This window comes from Somniosus microcephalus, chromosome 12, assembly GCF_052327205.1.
Source record: "Somniosus microcephalus isolate GS21.2 chromosome 12, FLI_Smic_1.0, whole genome shotgun sequence".
In the NCBI taxonomy this organism is placed as follows: Eukaryota; Metazoa; Chordata; class Chondrichthyes; order Squaliformes; family Somniosidae; genus Somniosus; species Somniosus microcephalus.
In genome coordinates, this window is record NC_140998.1 from 159065238 (window position 1) to 159087292 (window position 22055).

The window sequence follows — 22055 nt, forward strand, 5'->3', positions numbered from 1 at the left end:
ACTACTCCTCAGAATCGGTTTCATTCTTGGACACACGAATCTCCATCAAAGACGGACACCTCAGCACTTCACTCTACCGCAAGCCCACGGACAACCTCACGATGCTCCACTTCTCCAGCTTCCACCCTAACCACGTTAAAGAAGCCACCCCCTATGGACAAGCCCTGCGAGTACACAGGATCTGCTCAGACGAGGAGGAACGCGATGGACACCTACAGACGCTGAAAGACGCCCTCGTAAGAACAGGATGTGACGCTCGACTCGTCGATCGACAGTTTTGATGGGCCACAGCGAAAAATCGCATAGACCTCCTCAGAAGACAAACACGGGACACAACCAACAGAGTACCCTTTGTCGTCCAGTACTTCCCTGGAGCGGAGCAACTACGCCATGTTCTTCGCAGCCTTCAACATGTCATCGATGACGACTAACACCTCGCTAAGGCCATCCCCAAGCCTCCACTACTCGCCTTCAAACAGCCGCCTAACCTCAAACAGACCATCGTTCGCAGCAAATTACCCAGCCTTCAGGAGAACAGCGACCACGATGCCACACAACCCTGCCACGTTAACCTCTGCGAGACATGCCAGATCATCAACACAGATACCATCATCACACGTGAGGACACCACCCACCAGGTACATGGTACATACTCATGTGACTCGGCCAACGTTGTCTACCTCATACGTTGCAGGAAAGGATGCCCCGGAGCATGGTACATCGGCGAAACCATGCAGACACTGCGACAACGGATGAGCGGACATCGCACAACAATCGCCAGGCAGGAGTGTTCCCTCCCAGTCGGGGAACACTTCAGCAGCCAAGGACATTCAGCAGTCTTCGGGTAAGCATTCCCCAGGGCGACCTTCGAGACACACGACAACGCAAAATCGTCGAGCAGAAACTGATAGCCAGGTTCCGCACTCATGAGGACGGCCTCAACCAGGCCTTGGGTTCATGTCACGCTACATGTAACCCCACCTGACGTAGAGTCATCCAGACTCGAGTCGTCGTTGGTTTGTTCTCTCTACACAGATGCGGCCAGACCTGCTGTGATTTCCAGCAAAAAAATTGTTTTTTGTTTGTTTTTTGTTTTTCATACAGACCCCAGCATCTGCAACATTTGACCCCTTGTGACCCCACCTCATTGTTCTTTGATGTAATGTTTTCCTGACTGACCTGTTTGGACATCATTCATACCTTTGATTGCTGTGATTATCTCTCTGCCGAGGTGTGATAAAGGGCAGTTAGAAAGATTACCTGTAATCATCTGGCAGTATTCTCTGACTATATATGCTGTGCCTATATGCATCTCTCCACTTCACCTGATGAAGGAGCAGCGCTCCGAAAGCTTGTGATTTCAAATAAAGCTGTTGGACTATAACCTGGTGTTGTGTGACTTCTTACATTTGTCCACCCCAGTCCAACACCGGCATCTCCACATCTTGGACTAATGAGGCACATCAAAACTAATGAGAAGAGATACATTATCCTAACACGCCAGGCTTTGTTCTGATCAAGACATTATCTCTGTTCCGATGGACAGCTATCCATAATGAATCTTCTAAAAGTGCTGCGCAATGGTAAGAATTAGGAGAGATGACTGAAATTGTGGTCAAAAATGTGTCTTGAGTAGAGGGACGTAGCAAGGCAAAGAAGTTTATGAAGTTGAACGAATGGACCAGCAGGGGAGCAATGGAGGAAACAGTCAGAGGGCTGAAGGACATGGGTTGGATGGGGTTGCAGCATTAGGTTCATGAAGGGATTCGTAAGCAAGGACATCGATTTTGAATTCTGTGTGTTGGGGTACAGGGGTCCAGTGGAAGTTCGCAAGGATAAGGGTGATTAACAAATGGGACTTACTGCAGGACAGGATGTTGATGGCATATCTTTGGGTGAGTTGTCGATTGTGATGGGTGGAACTCTGTAGGAGGGCTTTGAAGATAGCAATTTTGCGGTATTGAAATATGGATAAAAGTTTCAGTTGTGGTGGAAGTAAGCAGTTGTGGTGATGGATCAAATTCAGTATTTGAAGCTCGGCTCTGTGCTGAACAGAACCAGCTGGTTCAGCCTGAAGGATCAACTGGCAAGGTAGGATGGAGTCGGCATAAGGGTGTGGAGTTTTTGGTGGGAGGTGAATAAGATGGATTTGATTTCCTCAGTGTTCAATTGGAGGAGGTTCTGGCTAATCTGCCACTTGGTGTCAGGTAGTCTGACAATCGAGGTGGCGCAGGAATACTGAATGCTGTCGGCATACATATAGAGACTGACGCCCATGCCTGTGGACAATGTCTGAGGGGGGCACATGTAAAAGAAAAGGAGGGAGCCCAGATGGAACTCTGGGGTACTCTCGTGGTTACTGTGCTCGAGTAGAAGGAGAAGTTATTGCTGAAGATGTGCTGGATGCACAGGCAAGACTGGAACCAAGCAAGGGTAATTCTCTGGAGGTGGACTATAGAGGAGGTGGTGGAGGAGACTGGAGGGTGTGACCATGTTGAATGCCAGAGGTTGAGAAGACAAGCAGGGATTACATGCCACAATCATATTCACAGAGGGTGTCATTGTTGATAGAGCAGGACAGTCTCTGCTGTGGAGATAGTGAAAAAGGGATTCAGAAAGAGAATTTGGAGAGAGATATGCAACAAGCTGATTGGTGATGTAATCTAGGAACTGGAAGAGGAATGGGAGGCTAGCTGTGGACGGTCGAGAGGATTGAGGGTATGATTTTGTCTTGAAGATGTGGGGATTGGCGCCTGCTAAGAAAGTCATTGACTATGTAATGGGGCAAGGAGAGGAAGTTGGTCAAAATTGTGCTGACGAGGTTGAAGGAGCAGGAGGTGGGTCTTGTCTTAAGAAATGAGGCTGGGAGGGAGGAATGCGGTGCAGTTTGAGTGAGGTAGGTTTGGGGCTGGAAGATGGGGTAGAGAAGGAGGCAGTGGCTATTTCTGCAAGTATGGCTGAGCCTCTACATTGTTGCATCTGTTTTAGCTTCTGGCCATGAGGATTTGATTTAGTGTTTCTGTGTGTTTAATGCCTGACTTTACATTTTATTTTGTGGTGAGGCTTTTCTTGCCTCTGCTGCTTAGGACAAATCCAGTAAGAGGTTTCAACAAAGGGAAAAGCACTTCCATATGGACAAGCGACATTATTGGTTACCTTGAATTCCCTAAGTTCTGCTTGGGCAAGTACAATCCAGTACAACACAGTTGAGAATTTTTGTTTGGAAAGAAAGACAGACTTGCATTTATATCGCAGCTTTCATGACCACCGGATGTCTCAAAGCGCTTTACAGCCAATGAAGTACTTTTGAAGTGCAGTCACTGTTGTAATGTAGGAAACTCAGCAACCAATTTGCACACAGCAAGCTCCAAGGAACAGCAATGTTATAATGACCAGATAATCTGTTTTTGTGATGTTGATTGAGGGATAAATATTGGCCAGGACACCGGGGATAACTCCACTGCTCTTCGAAATAGTGCCATGGGATTCTTTACATCCACCTGAGAGAGCAGACGGAGTCACGGTTTAAAGTCTCATCCTAAAGACGGCACCTCCGACAGTGCAGCACTCTCAGTACTGCACTGGAGTGTCAGCCTAGATTTTTGTGCTGAAGTCTCGAGTGGGGCTTGAACCTACAACCTTCTGACTCGGGCGAGAGTGCTACCAACTGAACCACAACTGACACTGGAGGCAGGGATACAGTGGTAACAAGAGTTTGGAACTGGTACTCAGTTTTTTTTTCTTTGAACACAGTGGCACTTAAGATCTTCAACAGAAAAGGCCAGGATGTGTATTAGCTAGGTATCGAATAGGAGATATATCTTTTCAGTTGCCTTTTGCCCTACCTATGGAGATTTGATGCGTCACGTCTTTCATTCAGCTCCAAGCTGCTTTGTTGATGTCAGAGATGAGGTTCATTGGTGAGCAATTCCACTGCAAATTATATGCTACTATATTTTAGTAATGATTTTGACAGCACACGTGCCTTCCAGTTGGATTCGGAATCGGTGGTGTTGCGTCTCCTGAGCATGTGCAGTTAGAGGAGACGCTGAAGTTGCATGGCAAATTTATGGTGGTGAGGAGGTTGTCAGCAATGCATAATATACAGCGCTGATTTCAGGAAATGTAATACACGCACTCCTTTCCTGATTGGAGACTTAACGGAGTAGATAAATAATATGTTTTAATGTGTCTCTTGTGGAGAAGATTGCACTGGTTAAATTCTGGGCAATGGAAATTCATAAATTGGAATTTTCCTATGCACGAAAGTAAAAGAAATTTTTTTGCTTTTGGTGAATAAAGGTGGTGGGTGGGAGCTAGGAAAATGCAGCGTTGCAATGAGGTCACATCTAAATTTTATTTGTTCAAGTTCCACTGGAAATGCAAAACTACTGGGTAAATCCTATTAATGTTGAAACTAACAACTGTTAAATTTAGGGCCAGGATGTTGAAAAGATGAGGAAAAAATTGGCTGGTGTGATAATTTCTTGCAAAAATTGGCTGGTATGATAATTTCTCAAAATTTTACACTTTCAGGCAGTGCATTCCAGATCATAACACTCACTGCGTAAAAAGTTTTTCCTCATGTTGCCTTTGGATCTTCTGCCAATCACCTTAAATCTGTGTTTTCGACCTTTCCGCCAATGAGAACAGTTTCTCTCTCTCTACTCTGTCTAGACCCCTCATGATTTTGAACACCTCTATCAAATCTTCTCTCTATCTTCTCTGCTCTAAGGAGAACAAGCCCAGCTTCTCCAGTCTATCCACGTAACTGAAATCCCTCATCCCTGGAACCATTCTTGTAAATCTTTTCTGCACCCTCTCTAAAACCTTCTCATCCTTCCTAAAGTGCGGTGCCCAGAATTGGACACAATACTCCCAGTTGTGGCCAAACCCGTGTTTTGTAAAGGTGGTTCATAACTTCCTTGTTTTTGTACTCTATGCCTCTATTTATAAAGCCCGGGATATGTACGCTTCTTTAATCGCTTTCTCAAACTGCCCTGCCACTTTCAACGATTTGTGCACATATACTCCCAGGTCTCTGTTCATGCACCCCCTTTAGTTTATATTGCCTCTCCTCGTTCTCCTACCAAAATGCCTCACTTCGCACTTTCCTGCGTTAAATTTCATCTGCCACGTGTCCGCCCATTCCACTAGCCTGTCTTTGCCCTCTTGAAGTCTATCCCTATCCTCCTCACTGTTCATTATACTTCCAAGTTTTGTGTCATCCGCAAATTTTGAATCTGTGCCCTGTACACCTAAGTCCAAATCATTAATATACATCAGGAAAAGCAGTGGTACTAGAACCGACCCCTGGGAAACACCACTGTATACATTCCTCCAGTCCGAAAAACAACCGTTCACCACTACTCTGTCACTTAGCCAATTTCATATCCATGCTGCTACTGTCTCTTATTCCATGGGCTTCAACTTTGCTGGCAAGCCTATTATATGGCACTTTATCAAACGCCTTTTGGAGTCCATGTACACTACATCAACTGCATTTCGCTTGTCAACCCTCTCTTACCTCATCAAAAAATTCAATCAAGTTAGTTAAACACGATTTGCCTTTAACACATCCATGGTGGCTTCCCTTAATTAATCCACACTTGTCTAAGTGACTGTTAATTTTGTCCCGGATTATCGTTTCTGAAAGCTTCCCCTCCACCGTAGTTAAGCTGACTGGCCTGTAGTTGCTGGGTTTATCCTTGCACCCTTTTTTGAACAAGGGTGTAACATTTGCAATTTTCAAATCCTCTGGCACCACCACCGTATCCAAGGATGATTGGAAGATTATGACCAGTACCTCCACCTTTACTTCCCTCAGCATCCTAGGATGCATCCCATCTGGTCCTGGTGACTTATCTACTTGTGAACAACAGTGGTCCCAGCACTGATCCTTGTGGAAACCCAACTTCTACCACTCTGAATAGCTACCCTTTACCCATACTCTCTGCTTTCTGTCTTTAAGCCAGCCAGCTATCCATTCTGTCCCCTGACTCTGCATTCTCTGACCTTAATCATTAGTTTATTATATGGTACCTTATCAAAGGTCTTTTGGAAATCTAGATAAATTACATCATCTGCATTATCCTTGTCCTACTCTCTCTTACCTCTTCAAAGAATTCAATGAGGTTGGTCAAGCAAGACTTTCGATTTTGAAATACATGCTGGCTATTCATTGTTATTATTGGTTTCTAGATGTTCTTCTATTTTCTCCTTTAGTAGGGATTCCATTATTTTTCCTACCACAGATGTGAACTGGTCTATAGTTCCATGAACATGTTCTATCTCCCTTCTTAAATATAGGTGTTACGTTAGCTATCCGCCAGTCCTCTGGCACAACTTTTCCTAACGAATTATTAACTTTGTGTAATAGTGCCTCTGCTATCTCTTCCCTAGATTCTTTTAAAGTGCGCGGATGTAATCCGTCTGGACGAGGGGTTTTATCCTGAGTTTGATTAGTTTATTTAATATTTCTCCCGTTTTTAATTTAAATGCAGTTACATCATTTCTAGTCTCATCATCCAATGTTATGTCCACCTGATGTATCTCCCTGGTAAGCACTGAAGCAAAGTAATTATTTAATATTTCTGCCATTTCGCTGTCTGATTTTATCCTGACCCGTCCCTTAGTGGCCCTATTCCCATCCCAACTTTTTTTATTTATGTTCCTGTAGAATATTTTACTTTTTTTTATGCTCCTTGATAATTTAATTTCATAGTTCTTTACCTTCCTAATTTTTTTTGGCATCTCTTCGTATTGTCCCTTGTCATACTCTCCCCTGCTGCCCATGTACTTAGTGTATGCCTCTTTTCTTACCCACAATTTTTCCCTTATGTCTTTATTCATCTATGGTGTCTCATTAGTGTTTAGCTTTTTCTTGTTTTTTAGCAGAATATATTTTTCCTGGACTCTCTTGAATACTGTTTTAAATGTTTCCCATTTCTGTTCTACATCATTGTTTGCCAATATTGTTGTCCATTTTATTTTCCCAAGTTCTATTCTCAGCCCCTCAAAATCAGCTTTTCCACAATCTATTACCCTGGTCTTTGTCATACTTATGTCCTTCTCGATTATTATCTTATGGTAACTATTTCCTAGATGTTCCCCATCTTTTACTTCTCTTATCTGCTCTGGTTCATTCCCCATTACTAGATCCAGTAGCGAATCCTCCCTTGTCGGGCTGCTTATATATTCAGCTGCTTAGTCAATGGACCTTCCCTCCATCATAAGGTCAGAAGTAGCGATGTTTGCTGATGATTGCACAGTGTTCAGTTCCATTCGCAACTCCTCAGATAATGAAGCAGTTCATGCCCACATGCAGCAAGACCTGGACGACATTCAGGCTTGGGCTAATAGGTGGCAAGTAACATTCGTGCCTGACAAGTCAATGACCATCTCCAACAAAAAAGAGTCTAACCACCTCCCCATGATATTCAATGGCATTACTATCATCGTAGATGAAATATAATGTGGAGAAGCGACAAGTTATCCACTTTGGTAGGAAAAATAGAAACGCAGAATATTTTTTAAATGATGAGAGACTGGGAAAAGTTGGTATTCAGCGGGACCTGGGTGTCCTTCTACACGAATCACAGAAAGTTGACATGCAGTTACTGCAAGCAATGAGGAAAGTAAATGGTATGTAAGCCTTTATTACAAAGGGATTGGAGTATAAGAGTAAAGATGTCTTACTGCAATTATATAGGGCCTTGGTGATACCACAGCTGGAGTACTGTGTACAGTTTTGGTCTTCTTACCTAAGGAAGGATATACTTGCCTTAGAAGGTTCACTAGACTGATTCCTGGGATGGGGGGATTGTCCTATGAGGAGAGATTGAGTAAACTGGTAGAAATGGGTTAGCTACTCTGCACTTCTGGCTGAAGATGGTTTGAAACGCTTCAGCCTTGCCTCTTGCACTGAAGTGCTGGGCTCTGCCATCATTGAGGATGGGGATATGCCCTAGTTCTGTTCCTGGGACTAGGGACAGGGTCACTGGCAAGGCTTGGAAGCTAAGCTAGAGCCAGGCCTGGTTAGTACCTGGAGGGGTGACCATCAGGGAAGACCAGGTGCAGAAGGTCACGGAAGGAGCCCCGGGAGGGGCGGCTGGTGAGCAGGCCCGGGTGTTGGGCTGAAGATTGTCGGACAGGAGGAATGGTGGAAATGGAATGGCGGCGCGCACAGACGCAGCGGCTTTGCTTCTCCCAGGACGGTGCTATTTACGTTTAATGTTAATGTTATTTGTACGGGACTCATGGGAGCTTGCAAGATCACATTTCGTTGTTCATGTACTTGTGCATTGTACAATGACAAAGTTGAATTATTATATTATTATTAGAGTTTAGAAGAATGAGAGGTGATCTCATTGAAACATATAAAATTCTTAAGGAGCTTGACAGGTTAGATGCTGGGAGAAAGTGCCCCCCTGGCTGGGAAGTCTAGAACTAGGAGTCACAGTCTCAGAATAAGGGGCTGGCCATTTAGGACTGAGATGAGGAGAAATTTCTTCACTCTAAGGATTGTGAATCTTTGGAATTCCTTATCCCAGGGAGCTGTGGATACTGAGTCGTTGAGTATATTCAAGGCAGAGATCAACAGATTTTTGGATACTAAAGGACTCTAGGGGTATGGGGATAGTGCGGGAAGGTGGAGTTGAGGGAGAAGATCAGCCTTGATCTTCTTGAATGGCGAAGCAGGCTCTAAGTGCTGCATAGCCTACTCCTGCTCCTAATTCTTATGTAGCACTGGGTCAGAAGTGATCTGTTACGAGGCTGGGTATTCTACGGTGCGTGACTTACTTCCTGACCCCCCAAAGCCTTTCCACCATCTACAAGGCACAAGTCAGGAGTGTGATGGAATAATCTCCACTTCCCTGGATGAGCAGCTCCAACAACACTCAAGAAGCTCGACACCATCCAGGACAAAGCAGCCCGCTTGATTGGCACCCCATCCACCACCTTAAACATTCACTCCATCCACCACCAGCGTACCGTGGCTGCCGTGTTTACCATCTGCAAGATGCACTGCAGCAACTCGCCATGGCTTCTTTGACAGCACCTCCCAAACCCACGACCACTACCACCTAGAAGGACAAAGGCAGCAAATGCATGGGAACACCACCACTTCCAAGTTCCCCTCCAAGTCACACCATTCTGACTTGGAAATATATCACCATTCATCATCACTGTTTCAAAATCCTGGCACTCCCTACCTAACTGCACTGTGGCAGTACCTTCACCACACGGACTGTAGTGGTTCAAGAAGTCGACTCACCACCACCTTTAGGGCAATTGGGGATGGGCAATAAATGTTGGCCTTGCCAGCGACGGCCACATCCTGTGAATTAATTTTTTTTTAAATCTTGGAACAGGCAAACCTCAATAGTAACATGGACTTCAAGAATCCTGTTTCTCAGCTTGTTTTGAACTCATGTGGATTTCTGTTCTTCCCTGCTTCCAGGTTGTTTTTGTCAGACCTTCATTTCTCTTCTCTTCCTCCACATTCCCATTCACTACAAGTCTCTGGTGTCTTCCTTTTAGCTACCTACCTACCCAGTCCACTCGTGCATCTGACTTTTCCTGCACTGTCCTCCCAGTGAGGGAGAGCAGGGCCAGGACCATTGAATCGAGTGCTAAATAGCTTGCAGGTTCTGTAGGTGAGTTGTGTAGGTTCCACTCGCATGTACGATAAGTTCCATATGCTTCACTAGTCCATGGGTTTTGGATGTATTTGTCTGGGTTATATTGTAAATGTGTGGAGGGTGTTTAAATGCCTCTGATTTCTGCAGAGGATTTTGTCCACTACCTTGAAAATCCTATTATTTAGGGTTGGAATTAGAAAGTTTGCCAGGTACAGTGTTAACAATAATACTTCATAACAATGGAACATGTTTTAATTTGTGGTTCCTTGACTTTTTGTGCCTCTAAATATTGATATTCCTGGCCTAGCACCAGGCTTGTTAATCTCTCGTAACACGGAAACACTTAATGCCTCAGCCACTTCAGCGTCCAGCCTTAAATGTAAATGCATTTTATGGTGCCAGTGAATCATAAAGATAGAAATACAGACTAATTATTTAAATTATTTTTAAGCATTGATTGGAACTGAGTAGAGTAGGAAAGTTGTTGGAGTCTACCCACTAAAGCCTCATTTCTTACACCTTTCAGATACAACCTTTCAGGAAGTGATGTACTGGACAATGTTGCATATGCTCGAGCTTTCAACACTGATCACCAGACCCAGCTATTGTACCAAGCATCTGCCATGATGACAGAATCCAGGTACCAACTTTTATAATTGTTCAGTGAGCATTTTCATTCAGACCATTCAAAATCTCAGCTACTGCAGGAGAGTTCACTTCATTATTTACCATTTGTTTTTATGACCTAGTAGTAATCTTAGCCTATTAACTGTATTGAAGTATGTTACTCAAGTTAAGTACACACAGAAAGTCACATTTCCTACCAGGGAAAGCATGGATTATTCAAATATTTAGTACGTGGATCAGGCTTGCATTTAAACTTTATTCTACACATAAATCACCCTCCTGTTTCAAGATGACTTTTTGGTTTAAAGCCTTTACTGCTTTCTTTACATGAGAAACAAGTCTACATAAGTGTATATTTTTTTAATATAGTAGTTGTTATGAGTGGGTATTGTAAAGTCTGTAGGTTGTGCAGTAAATAACTTCAGAGACTTTAGAAGTACAAACAAAACAGGTCTTTACTATTCAGAGGTCTGGGCGATTTCTGCCCTAGTTAACGTATTCCAACCCTTATATACTGGTGTGGTCACTATCGGTATTACAGTATACATGAGCCAATAAATAGTGCCACCCTAAAGTAGTGCTCTTAAAGGCGAACGGTTACATTCTATAGTTCCCTTAAAGGTAAACGGTTACATACACAACACTCCTCCCTTTCTAGCTTATTACTTACAGAATCCCGTTAAACATACAATCTTCAACTTATATAGACAGTTTGCAGATATACTCTCGATGGAGTCAACGTCATATAACTTCATGTTTAACATAACATAATAACATATATAACTTCATGTCAAAACAGATCACAGATTCAGTCTCCGTAGGAACAGTTGCAACATACTCTTAGTGGAAACAGTTTACAGGTTCAGTCTCTGTGGAGGTTTCCGGATTCTGTCCGGATAACGCCGCAGTGGTGTCGTCATTCCCAGCGATCCAGTAGGTGTCTCTGGTAAAGTCGATTCAGCTGGAACAACAGTGTCAGGTTTATCTGATTCTAGTATTACTAGATCAGAAGTAGGTGTTCTGGGTACTTCAGTTTCAACATTACTCGGGTAAGGTGGTGAAGTCGGCTGCTCATTTGTGGCGGACCCTATGATCTGGTCAACATGGCGCCTTATTACCTTGTCCCCAATGTCCACCGTGTACATCAACGGTCCTAGCCTTTTTTTAATAGTTCCAGGCTGCCATTTCTCCGTACGGTAGTCCCGGGCCAAAACTTGTTGCCCCATCTGGAAAGATCTGGTGGCCCTTTCATTCATGCCCTGGAATTGCCGGTTCTCTACGTCCCTTCTTACGTTTGGTTTGAGCAAATCCAGCCGGCATCTTAGGCGTCTATTGCAAAACATCATTGCGGGAGTTTGATTCGTGACCGCATGTGTTGCATTTCGATAGGCCAACAAAAAGCTATCCACCTTATGCTGTAAACTTATGTCTTCATTACTCATGGCCTTTATGGCCTTCTTGAAGGCCTGGACAAATCTTTCAGCCAGTCCATTGGAGGCGGGATGGTATGGGGCTGATGTGTAATGTTTAACCCCATTGCTTTTTAGAAATTTCTTAAATTCCTCAGACACAAATTGCGGCCCATTATCGGAACAGATCTGTTCTGGCAGACCATTCCGCGCAAACATTGTCCTTAGCACCGTAATGGTTTTTTCCGTCATGGTGGTGGTCATCTTAATTACTTCCGGCCACTTGGAGTGGGCATCTACCGCTATTAAGAACATCGAGTCCATGAAAGGGCCCGCAAAGTCGATGTGTACTCTTTGCCAGGGAGATGAGGGCCACTCCCATGGGTGCAGAGGAGCCTGTGGTGGCGCGTTCTGAACCCTCTGACATCCTAGGCAATTCTTCGTTATCTCCTCTATGTCCCCATCGATGCCTGGCCACCACACAAACGCCCTAGCTAGGTTCTTCATCTTTACGCCCCCCAGGTGTCCTTCGTGCAGCTCCTTGAGTATTTTCTTTTGGAGTTTGGGTGGAATCACCACTCTAGACCCACACATCAGGGTTCCTTGACACACAGACAGTTGTCCTTTCCTCTGTGCGAATGCTTGCAGTGTTGGTTCGCACTGCGCTGGCCATCCCTCCACCGTTAAGTCATAGACTCGTGAAAGAGTCGGGTCATTCCTTGTCTCATTTTCGATCATTGAGTTCGTGATCGGCAAACACTCCACTATTGATGAGTGGAACAACTCTACTGGGTCTACTGTCCTCGCTTCTTCTACCATTGGCAATGGCAAGCGTGATAGCCCATCAGCGTTTCTATGTTGCTTGGACCGTTTGTATTCAATATCATACTGGTGTGCCCCAAGTAAGACTGACCATCTTTGTAGCCTTTGTGCTGTCATGTTGGACACGGCCTTGTTCGGGTTAAATATGGACACCAACGGCTGGTGGTCTGTCAGCAATGTGAACCTCTTACATTGCAAGTAATGGTTGAATTTCTTCACGCCCCACACAAGACTGAGGGCCTCCCTGTCTATCTGGGCGTAATTTCGCTCCGCGGGTGTCAAAGATCGGGACGCAAAAGCCACTGGCCTTTCCGAGCCATTTGGTAGCCTGTGCGAAAGTACTGCTCCAATTCCGTACGGTGAAGCATCACACGCCAGCCGAAGGGGTAATGCTGGGTTGAAATGAGCCAACACTTCTTCAGAGGTAATCAACTCCTTGCTTCTGCGAAAAGCCTTTTTGCACTCCTCACTCCACTTCCATGGTGTCTCCTTTCGCAACAGCTCATTCAGTGGATGCAGCACCGTGGACAAATTTGGTAGGAACTTGTGGTAGTAATTGATTAACCCCAAGAATGATCTTAACTGTGACACGTTCCCTGGAGCGGGAGCCTTCACGACTGCTTCTATCTTCTCCGGTGATTTATGTAGTCCCTCACGGTCAATGATATGACCGCAGTATGAGATTCGTTTTTGGAAAAACTCACACTTATTGCGGTTAACCCTAAGGCCATACTCCTTTAACCTGGTGAGTACCAGTTTCAAATTCGTGAGGTGTTCCTCTTCATCCATTCCCGTGATTAGGATATCATCCAAATAGCACTGCGTGCTTGGAATTCCTTGTAACACCTGTTCCATGGCCCTCTGCCAAATTGCTGGTGCCGAAGCCACTCCAAAGACCAGTCTGTTATAACGGTACAACCCTCTGTGGGTATTGATAGTTAGGTATTGGCGTGACTCTTCCTCAACCTCCATCTGTAAATATGCCTGAGCTAGGTCTATCTTCGTGAAGTGTTTTCCTCCAGCCAACGAAGCGAAAATATCTTCAATCCTTGGCAGCGGGTATTGTACCGACTGAAGCACCGGGTTCACTGTGATCTTGAAATCCCCGCAGATACGGACCTTCCCCGGTCCCCCTGGCTTACTACTTGGTGAGGATTTCATGACGGGTACAATGGCCGTGGCCCACTCACTGTGGTCTACTTTTGACAGAACCCCTGATCGTTCAAGTTCTTCTAGTTCTGCCTCCACTGCCGGTCGTATTGCATACGGTACCGACCTGGCCTTACAAAACTTTGGGCTTGCATGTTCTGCAATCTTGACCTTTGCTTTAATACCTCGTAGCTTTCCCAGTCCTTGCTGGAATACCTCTTTAGCTTCGTCTAATATTCTGGCCAACCGTTCAGGTTTGACGTCCTCTTTTTCGGGCTCCACCGTCATGGTGTTTAGTGCATGCCAATCCATCTTTATTTTCTGGATCCACTCCCGTCCCAGAAGTGGTGGGCCTCCCTCAGACAACACATACAGCTCCAACCGGTGGTGAACTTTATCTTTGTATTTCACCTTGACCTCTATCTTCCCGATGGGGAATACTTTTTGCCCCGTGTATGTCTTCAGTATCAGACCCGCATCCCGTAGTGGAATATGCTTGAAAAACTTTTGATAGTCATGCTTATTCATGACCGTCAACGCCGATCCGGTGTCCACTTCCATTTTTACTGGGACCTTTTCAATCGGTAGCGTTATCCAAATAGTTTGACGGTCGGCTTCATTGCTCACGTTGTGAATTCTTAGACCGTCCAGTCCTCTGCCTTTGGCGTGTGTGTCCGACTTCTGTTCCTTCAGACTCTTCCTATTTGCATCATGTACCTTTCTGTCCCATTTTTGTGAGGACTCATTATTGTTGCACGTCGTTCCTGACCGGCACACTTTAGCTATGTGCCCGATCTTGCCACATTTCCAGCATTCCTGGTTTTTACCCCAGCATTGCTTTTGGTCGTGTGTTGACTTCCCACAACGATAGCATTTGGTGATATTACCTCGTTTAGGCATCTTCTTCTCTTCTCGAGAACAACACAAGTATTTCTTTACTTATTATTAATTTTTGAAAATTCTTAATAATTTCCAAGATGGCGGTTTCCCGCTTCCATCTTCTTCTTCTTCAGCGGTTTCCCCGCGAAAATGGCAGCTTTCCCGCGCTTCTCGCTCTCCCCGCCCACTTCAATGGCGGTTTTCCCGCGCTTGGCGGTCTTCACCTGGTCCCCTGACGCCGTCTGTCAGCCCGAGTGCGGCCCTTATCTATAATGCGATCGCTGGATCGCGAAGCGGCTGCCGGCCCTTATCTGTAGATGCGATCACTCTCGCGGCTCTCAGCCCTTATCTGGAGATGCGATCGCTGGCTTGCAACGCCTCCCGCTCGGCTCTGGCTCCCCCGCTCGCGCGGCTCTCGGCTCTGACACTCCCGCGCCTACTCGCAGGCTCAGCGCTTCGTGGCAGCGGTTGCTGCACGGCTTCTCACACTGCCCGGTCCGGCTGTCACCCGACGTCGTTGGACCCGAATGCTTTGCCCTTCTCCTCCAAATACTTCTACCCCGTTTTTTTTTATTTATTTGCTTTAATTTTTTTTCCTACTCACAGTCTCTTCGGCCGCCTTGTTTTAGGCTGATTGGCTCACTCAAGATGTGGTAGCAGGGTAATCTGTGCCTGTTGCTGCCGCAGCTTTGCTGTTAATCTTCCAGCTTCCAGTAAGTACTATACTTTTAGTAGACGGAGCCTCGTGTTTTCTTTTTGAAGCTCTCTGCTACTGGTTAGTCTTGCCGCAGGGTACGATCGGACTCGTCGCCACTGTAAAGTCTGTAGGTTGTGCAGTAAATAACTTCAGAGACTTTAGAAGTACAAACAAAACAGGTCTTTACTATTCAGAGGTCTGGGCGATTTCTGCCCTAGTTAACGTATTCCAACCCTTATATACTGGTGTGGTCACTATCGGTATTACAGTATACATGAGCCAATAAATAGTGCCACCCTAAAGTAGTGCTCTTAAAGGCGAACGGTTACATTCTATAGTTCCCTTAAAGGTAAACGGTTACATACACAACAGGTATTGCAGTTGAGTCCTTCACCTTCTAAGACCTGAATTTGAATCTAGTGCAGATTGGTGAAATGAAAGTCATCTTTCAAAAGGGGCAGTCACACTGCTGGGAGTGTACTATAGACCCCCAAACAGTCAGAGGGAGATAGAAGAGCAAATATGTCGGCAAATTTCTGAGAAGTGCAAACATAGGGCAGTAATAGTAGGGGATTTCAACTTCCCTTATATTAACTGGGATAAAATTAGTGTGAAAGGTATAGAGGGAGCAGAATTCTTAAAATGCATTCAGGAGAATTTTTTTAGACACTGCATAGCAAGCCCAACAAGAGAGGGGGGCGGTTCTGGACCTAGTTTTAGGGACTGAAGCTGGGCAGGTGGAAAGGGTATCAGTGGGAGAGCATATTGGTGGTAGTGATCATAATTCAGTTAGATTTATCATAGTTATGGAGAAGGACAAGGATAGACCAGGAATAAAAGTTCTCAATTGGGAAAAAGCTAATTTTACTAAGCTGGGATGTGATTTAGCCAAAGTGGGCTAGAGACAGAAACTTGAAGGTAAATCAGTGGCAGAGCAGTGGGAGGCATTCAAGGAGGAGGTAATGAGGGCTCAGAGCAAATACAGTAAACTCTTGTTTAAACGGTACTTTTAATCATCCGGAATTCTTTAATAACTGGCAAAATTCAGGAGTACCCAAAGGTAAGTTTTACTGTATATTTGTGGCTGTGTAACTGGGGTTCTCGTACCTTTTGCCGTGTAACCATGGCTCCTGCACCTCTGGCTGTGTAACCGGGGCTCGTGTACCTGTGGCTGTGTAACCGGGTCCCCTGTACCTGTGGCTGTGTAACCGGGTCTCCAGCACTTGTGGCCGTGTAACCGGGGCTCCTGGATCTGTGGCCGTGTAACCGGTGCTCCTGGATCTGTGGCTGTGTAACCGGGGCTCCTGGATCTGTGGCCGTGTAACCAAGGCTCCTGCACAAGTGGCCGAGTAACTGCGGCTCCTGCACATGTGGCCGTGTAACCGCGGCTCCTGTGGCTGTGTAACCGGGGTTCCTGCACCTGTGGCTGAGTAACGGGGCTCTCGTACCTTGGGCCATTGTCACTCCATTGTCTCTTCTGGTCCGAGGTCGGCCGATTATATAAATTGCCTCAGTAGGTATACCTCTCCATTATCCAGAATTTTTAATCAACTGGCACCATCCCGGTCCCGCAGTTGCCGGATACGAAAGAGTTTACTGTATGTTCCCTTAAAGAAAAATGGTGAGACTAACAAATCTAGAGCTCCCTGGATGTCAAGGGGCATACAGGGAAGGATAAAGAAAAAAAGGGAAACTTATGACAGATACTGAGGGCTCAATACTGCAGAAACCCTAGAGGAGTATAGAAAGTGCAGGGGTGAAATTAAAAAGGAAATTAGGAAAGCAAATACTGGCAAGTAAAATCAAGGAAAACCCAAAGATGTTTTATAAATGCACTTAAGAGCAAGAGGATAACTAAAGTAAGAGTAGGCCCTATTAGGGACCATAAAGTTAACCTGTGTGTGGAGGCGGAAGACATGGGTATGGTTCTTAATGAATACTTTGCATCTGTTTTCACAAAAGGGACGATGCAGAAATTGCAATCGGAGAGGAGGAGTGTGAAATATTAGATTAAATAAACATAGTGAAAGAGGAAGTATTAAGGGGTTTAGCATCTTTGAAAGTGGATAAATCCCCAGGCGCGGATTAAATGTACCCCAGACAGAAGTAAAAGAGGAAATAGCAGAGGCTGTGACCATTTTTTTTTTCCAATCCTCTCTGGCTACAGGTGTGGTGCCGGAAGACTGCTAACATGGTACCGTTGTTTGAAAAGGGAGCAAGGGCTAGACCGAGTAATTACAGGCCAGTCAGCCTAACCTCGGTGGGAAAATTATTGGAAAAAATTCTGAGGGACAGGATAAATCTTCATTTAGAAAGACATGGATTAATCAGGGACATTTAGCATGGATTTGTTAAGGGAAGGTTGTGTCTGACTAACTTGACTGAATTTTTTGAGGAGCTAACAAGGAGGGTTGATGAGGATAGTGCATTTGATGTAGCTTATGTAGATTTTAGCAAGGCTTTTGATAAGGTCCCGCATGGTAAACTGGTCACGAAAGTAAAAGCCCATGGAATCCAAGGCAAAGTGGCAACAGAAAATGCTGGAAAAACTCAGCAGGCCAGGCAACATCCGTGGAGAGAGAGTCAACGTTTCGGGTCGAAACCTTGGATCCAAAATTGCCTCAGAGGCAGGAAACAAAGGGTAATGGTTGAAGGGTGGTTTTTGTGACTGGAAGGCTGTTTCCAGTGGGGTTCCGCAGGGCTCAGTACTGGGTCCTTTACTTTTTGTGGTATATATCAATGATTTGGATTTGAATGTAGGAAGTATGATTAAGAAGTTTGCAGATGATACAAAAATTGGCCGTGTGGTTGATAATGAAGAAGAAAGCTGTAGACTGCAGGAAGATATCAATGGACTGGTCAGGTGGGCAGAACAGTGGCAAATGGAATTCAAGCTGGAGAAGTGTGAGGTAATGCATTTGGGGAGGGCTAACAAGGCAAGGGAATACACAGTAAATGGTAGGACACTGAGAAGTTCAGAGGGACCTTGGAGTGCATGTCCACAGATCCCTGAAGGTAGCAAGACAGGTAGATAAAGTAGTTAGAAGGCATACGGGATACTTGCCTTTATTAGCCGAGGCATAGAATATAAGAGCAGGAAGGTTGTGCTTGAACTGTATAAAACACTAGTTAGGCCGCAGCTAGAGTACTGCGTGCTGTTCTGGTCACCACATTACAGGAAAGATGTGATTGCGCTAGAGAGGGTACAGAGGAGATTTACGAGGATGTTGCCTGGGCTGGAGAATGTTAGCTATGAGGAAAGATTGGAGAGGCTGGGGTTGTTTTCTTTGGAACAGAGGAGGCTGAGGGGAGACCTAATTGAGGTGTATAAAATTGAGACCTAGCTAGAGTGGATAGGAAGGACCTACTTCCCTTAGCAGAGGGATCGATAACCGGGGCATAGATTTAAAGTAATTGCTAGGAGGTTTAGAGGGGATTTGAGGAGAAATTGTTTCACCCAGAGGGTGGTGGGGCCTGGAACTCACATTTAAAAAGTACTTGGATATGCACTTGAAGTGCCGTAACCTACAAGGTTACGGACCAAGTGCTGGAAAGTGGGATTAGGCTGGATAGCTCTTTGTCGATCTGCACGGACAAGATGGGCCAAATGGCGGCCTCCTGTGCTGTAAATATCTATGATTCTAAATTGCAGGCTTTAAGTGTCCTATTTAAACCTTTCTTAACCCAGGCCCCAGTGAGTGCAGGCCTACCATTTAGCAGTTTCCCAAATCTGGCACAAATTGTCAATCAATCTCAGTCAGAAAACATAAAATGGCTAGTACAGGAAATGTTAATATTCACACAGTAGCAGATACTCTTGAAGTTGAGGTCAAGGTTCATTGATGCTTTACTTTGCATATGTCTGTGGTGTTTCTGACATGGAAGTATTTGAAATTGAAAATGGGTACCATGGTAACAATGTTTTATTCACCAGGATTGCTCATGAAAAGGTATTCCCTTCTTCTCCTATTCCTGCACTCTCCTGAAAATAAGCGTCTTGAAACTTGTTGATGGAACTCTGTTAGTCAGGCCTAACAGAAGTTAATTACTAGTATAAGAACAGTGGGGTGTATATTAACATTTACATTGCATGACAAGACGAAGGGAAACTTGGTTTCTAGTTAGTGGCTGCTTGTGAACCTCTGACTCCTGCTTTGTAGAAGTTGACCGACAGCAGTAAACTATTGTATTCTCTCCGAAGTCCAGCTACAGTTAGGCAGACTGCTAGCTATAGTGCTCTAGGGCTCCCAAAAGTAATTTTCTGCCCATCTCAGCTTGTAATTATTTGCTCATCAATGTGAGTGGCGTTTGTGCTGGGCAGTGGAACACATTGCCATTTCAGCATCAAGCACTCCCAGGTCAGGTATAGTGCAGCCAACTGCAGAGCAAAGAACTGAAAAGACAGAGGAAATCTTAGGGGATCTGGGAGGGATGGTAGACTCATTGGCTCAGATTTTCTGTGGCCTATGACCACGTACGCGATGCGTACTTGGCCGTAAGTGCCTCGCAAGTTCCAGGTTTACGCATGGGCTGCGCGTGTGCAAAAACCCGGAACTTGCAATTTGTCAAGAATCTTCTTGATAGATCCTCCACATGCGCAGGAAATGGACATTTGCTGGCGGAGAGTTTGGCTATTTGCCCAACTCTTACCCAGCAAATATCAATGAAACTCTTGCGCCTGGTAAAAGCAGGCGTAAGGCCTGCTTTTACCAGTGTAAGGGTAAAATAAATATTAAAATAACATTTTTAAATCATTTTAACATTCAAAAACCTGTAAAATAAGTTTTTTTATTTTTGGCCCCTTAAACAATGTTGACATTTATTTTACAAAATTAAATTTTTGTTTTAAATGTTTAATGAAATTGGATTTTAATTTATTTTAAACATGTAAGTTTTTTTATTTCAGTGTGTACATGTGTTTTTTGGTGATTCTTATTAAGCCTTTGGGGATTCTGTACATAAATGGAATCCCCATAAGCAGAATGGGAATCCCCTTTCTGATTACTTGAGCCGGCCCACGTGATCTGAGGGGCACTTGCGAACCGCATGCGCCCCTGGGATACGCAGGCCTACGCGTAGAGGCCCAGGAGCGTGAGTCTCCGTGGATCCAGGATCAGGTAGGTGCGTAGATTTATTGTGGTTCAGAGACATCTGCCCGCGGGAAGCCTCTGACCGCAAATTCAGGCCCATTACTTTTTGTCTAGACAATATGTTGAAGCAATTAAAGCTAATAACATGCTGGGTATGCAATTAGAGGAGTAGAGTACAAGACTTCACTTGGAAGTGTTCAATTCTGGTTAGCATGCCACACAAACATATTTTTGGAGAGGGAGCAGAGAAGAATTACAAAACTGATCCTGTCTAAAGGAGATGTGCTATAAAGAAAGATGAGAGAAAATGAGGGGAATTGGATATATACTTGAAAAATAAAAATTTGCAGGACTATAGGGAAAGAGAAGGGGAGTAGGACTAATTGGATAGCTCTTTCAGAGAGCTGGCACAGGCACGATGGGCTGAATGATTCTATGAAATTTGAAATCTGTAGTCTAGAACATGGATTCACAGCCAGGTGTCTGTGAGAAGATTTCAAGAGGTCCGCCAAGGGGTGTGGGATTAAAAAAAAAGTAAGTTTAAAAAAAAATACATCGTCATGTAAAGGTGGGATCGAGCTGAGCAAACTGGCAGCTCTGGCCCCGACTCAGACCTCTGTTCCCTCCCTCCCGAACGTCTGCAATGTCAGCGGCAGATTTGTCCTATGTTTGTTATTCACGTAGTCGAGATTGTCAATCAAATGAAGGGGCAAGGAAATAGGCGGCAGCTGTGATACGCTTATCAATTACTTCATAAAAGGTGATGAGTCGAAGAAGAGATGACGAGTCGAAAGAAGAGATGAATAAGGCTTTTATTAGCTAAGAAGAGACCATGCTTCTTCGTGAGCGACTGAACAAGTCTGAACGAAACCCACACAGTGGTGGGTGGAGTCAGCTGAGGCATGCCTCCATACACAGCGCCACCCAGAGGTGGCAATATACAATACAGTGGTTTACCACAAGCTGCAAGGAGGAAAGGAGTTGCTGGGATCAATCACCAAGACGCTGTCTTTGGGGAGGAAGAAGAGCGGGATATGTCAACATTGGGAAACTATTAGGATTGACACTTGCTACCAACAAAACCGAAACAGTTTACAAACTCATTTAAAAATTCTGCACTGTCTAATTTTTCCCCCATTTTCTCTCCTGCTGTCTTCAAAGTGTTGATTCACACTGTAGTATAGTTACAAAGGTGCTGGCTGCCCTTTGGTGCCTAACCTCATTCATTCTTCACCTGCAAGCCTAAACCTTGAGTGTTAGCAGTCTTGCTCTGCCAAGGAAAGCATCACAGGTAGGCCTGATTGTTCACACCCAATGTTGGCCTCCAGCTAGGATTTCAACCTTCCAGGATTGTCCTGGAGCCACCAGGAATAAAACATTAATCTGGACACTGCTGCCAGCAATTTGGGAGAAAAATCATACAGGCCTTGAAAATGAAAAAACACACTCTTATTGTACACTTTTGTTTATTAGTTATAAAAACATTGGCGATGGGGGAAAAAGACTGTTTGACTGACAATCAAGCAGCGCACTGGGGACCAGCTGATATGTCGGGAACAGTCAATGAGGGAGTCGGGGGTTGCGGAGGAAAGAGGGCGACTGGCGGGGGGGGGCGTCAGGTGATTGGGGCTCATGTGGAGGGAAAGAGGGAGTGGGATGGGCATGGGGACTACTATTTTCTGCAGTGCCAGGATAGCAGCAGTAACATGGTGAGTGGGAGTGGCGCTGAGAATTTTTA

At 44.9% G+C, this 22055-nt stretch overlaps 1 protein-coding gene across 1 annotated transcript in view; it reads left to right on the forward strand.

Annotated features, from left to right (window-relative positions):
• The window catches only part of LOC147109627 (DNA repair protein RAD51 homolog B), a 41258-nt gene that overhangs the window by 9283 nt on the left and 9920 nt on the right, over positions 1-22055 (forward strand). Inside the window, exon 4 of the mRNA XM_086002331.1 lies at positions 10171-10284. Within this exon, the coding sequence (XP_085858457.1) occupies positions 10171-10284 (114 nt within the window). The remainder of the gene's footprint in view (positions 1-10170; positions 10285-22055) is intronic.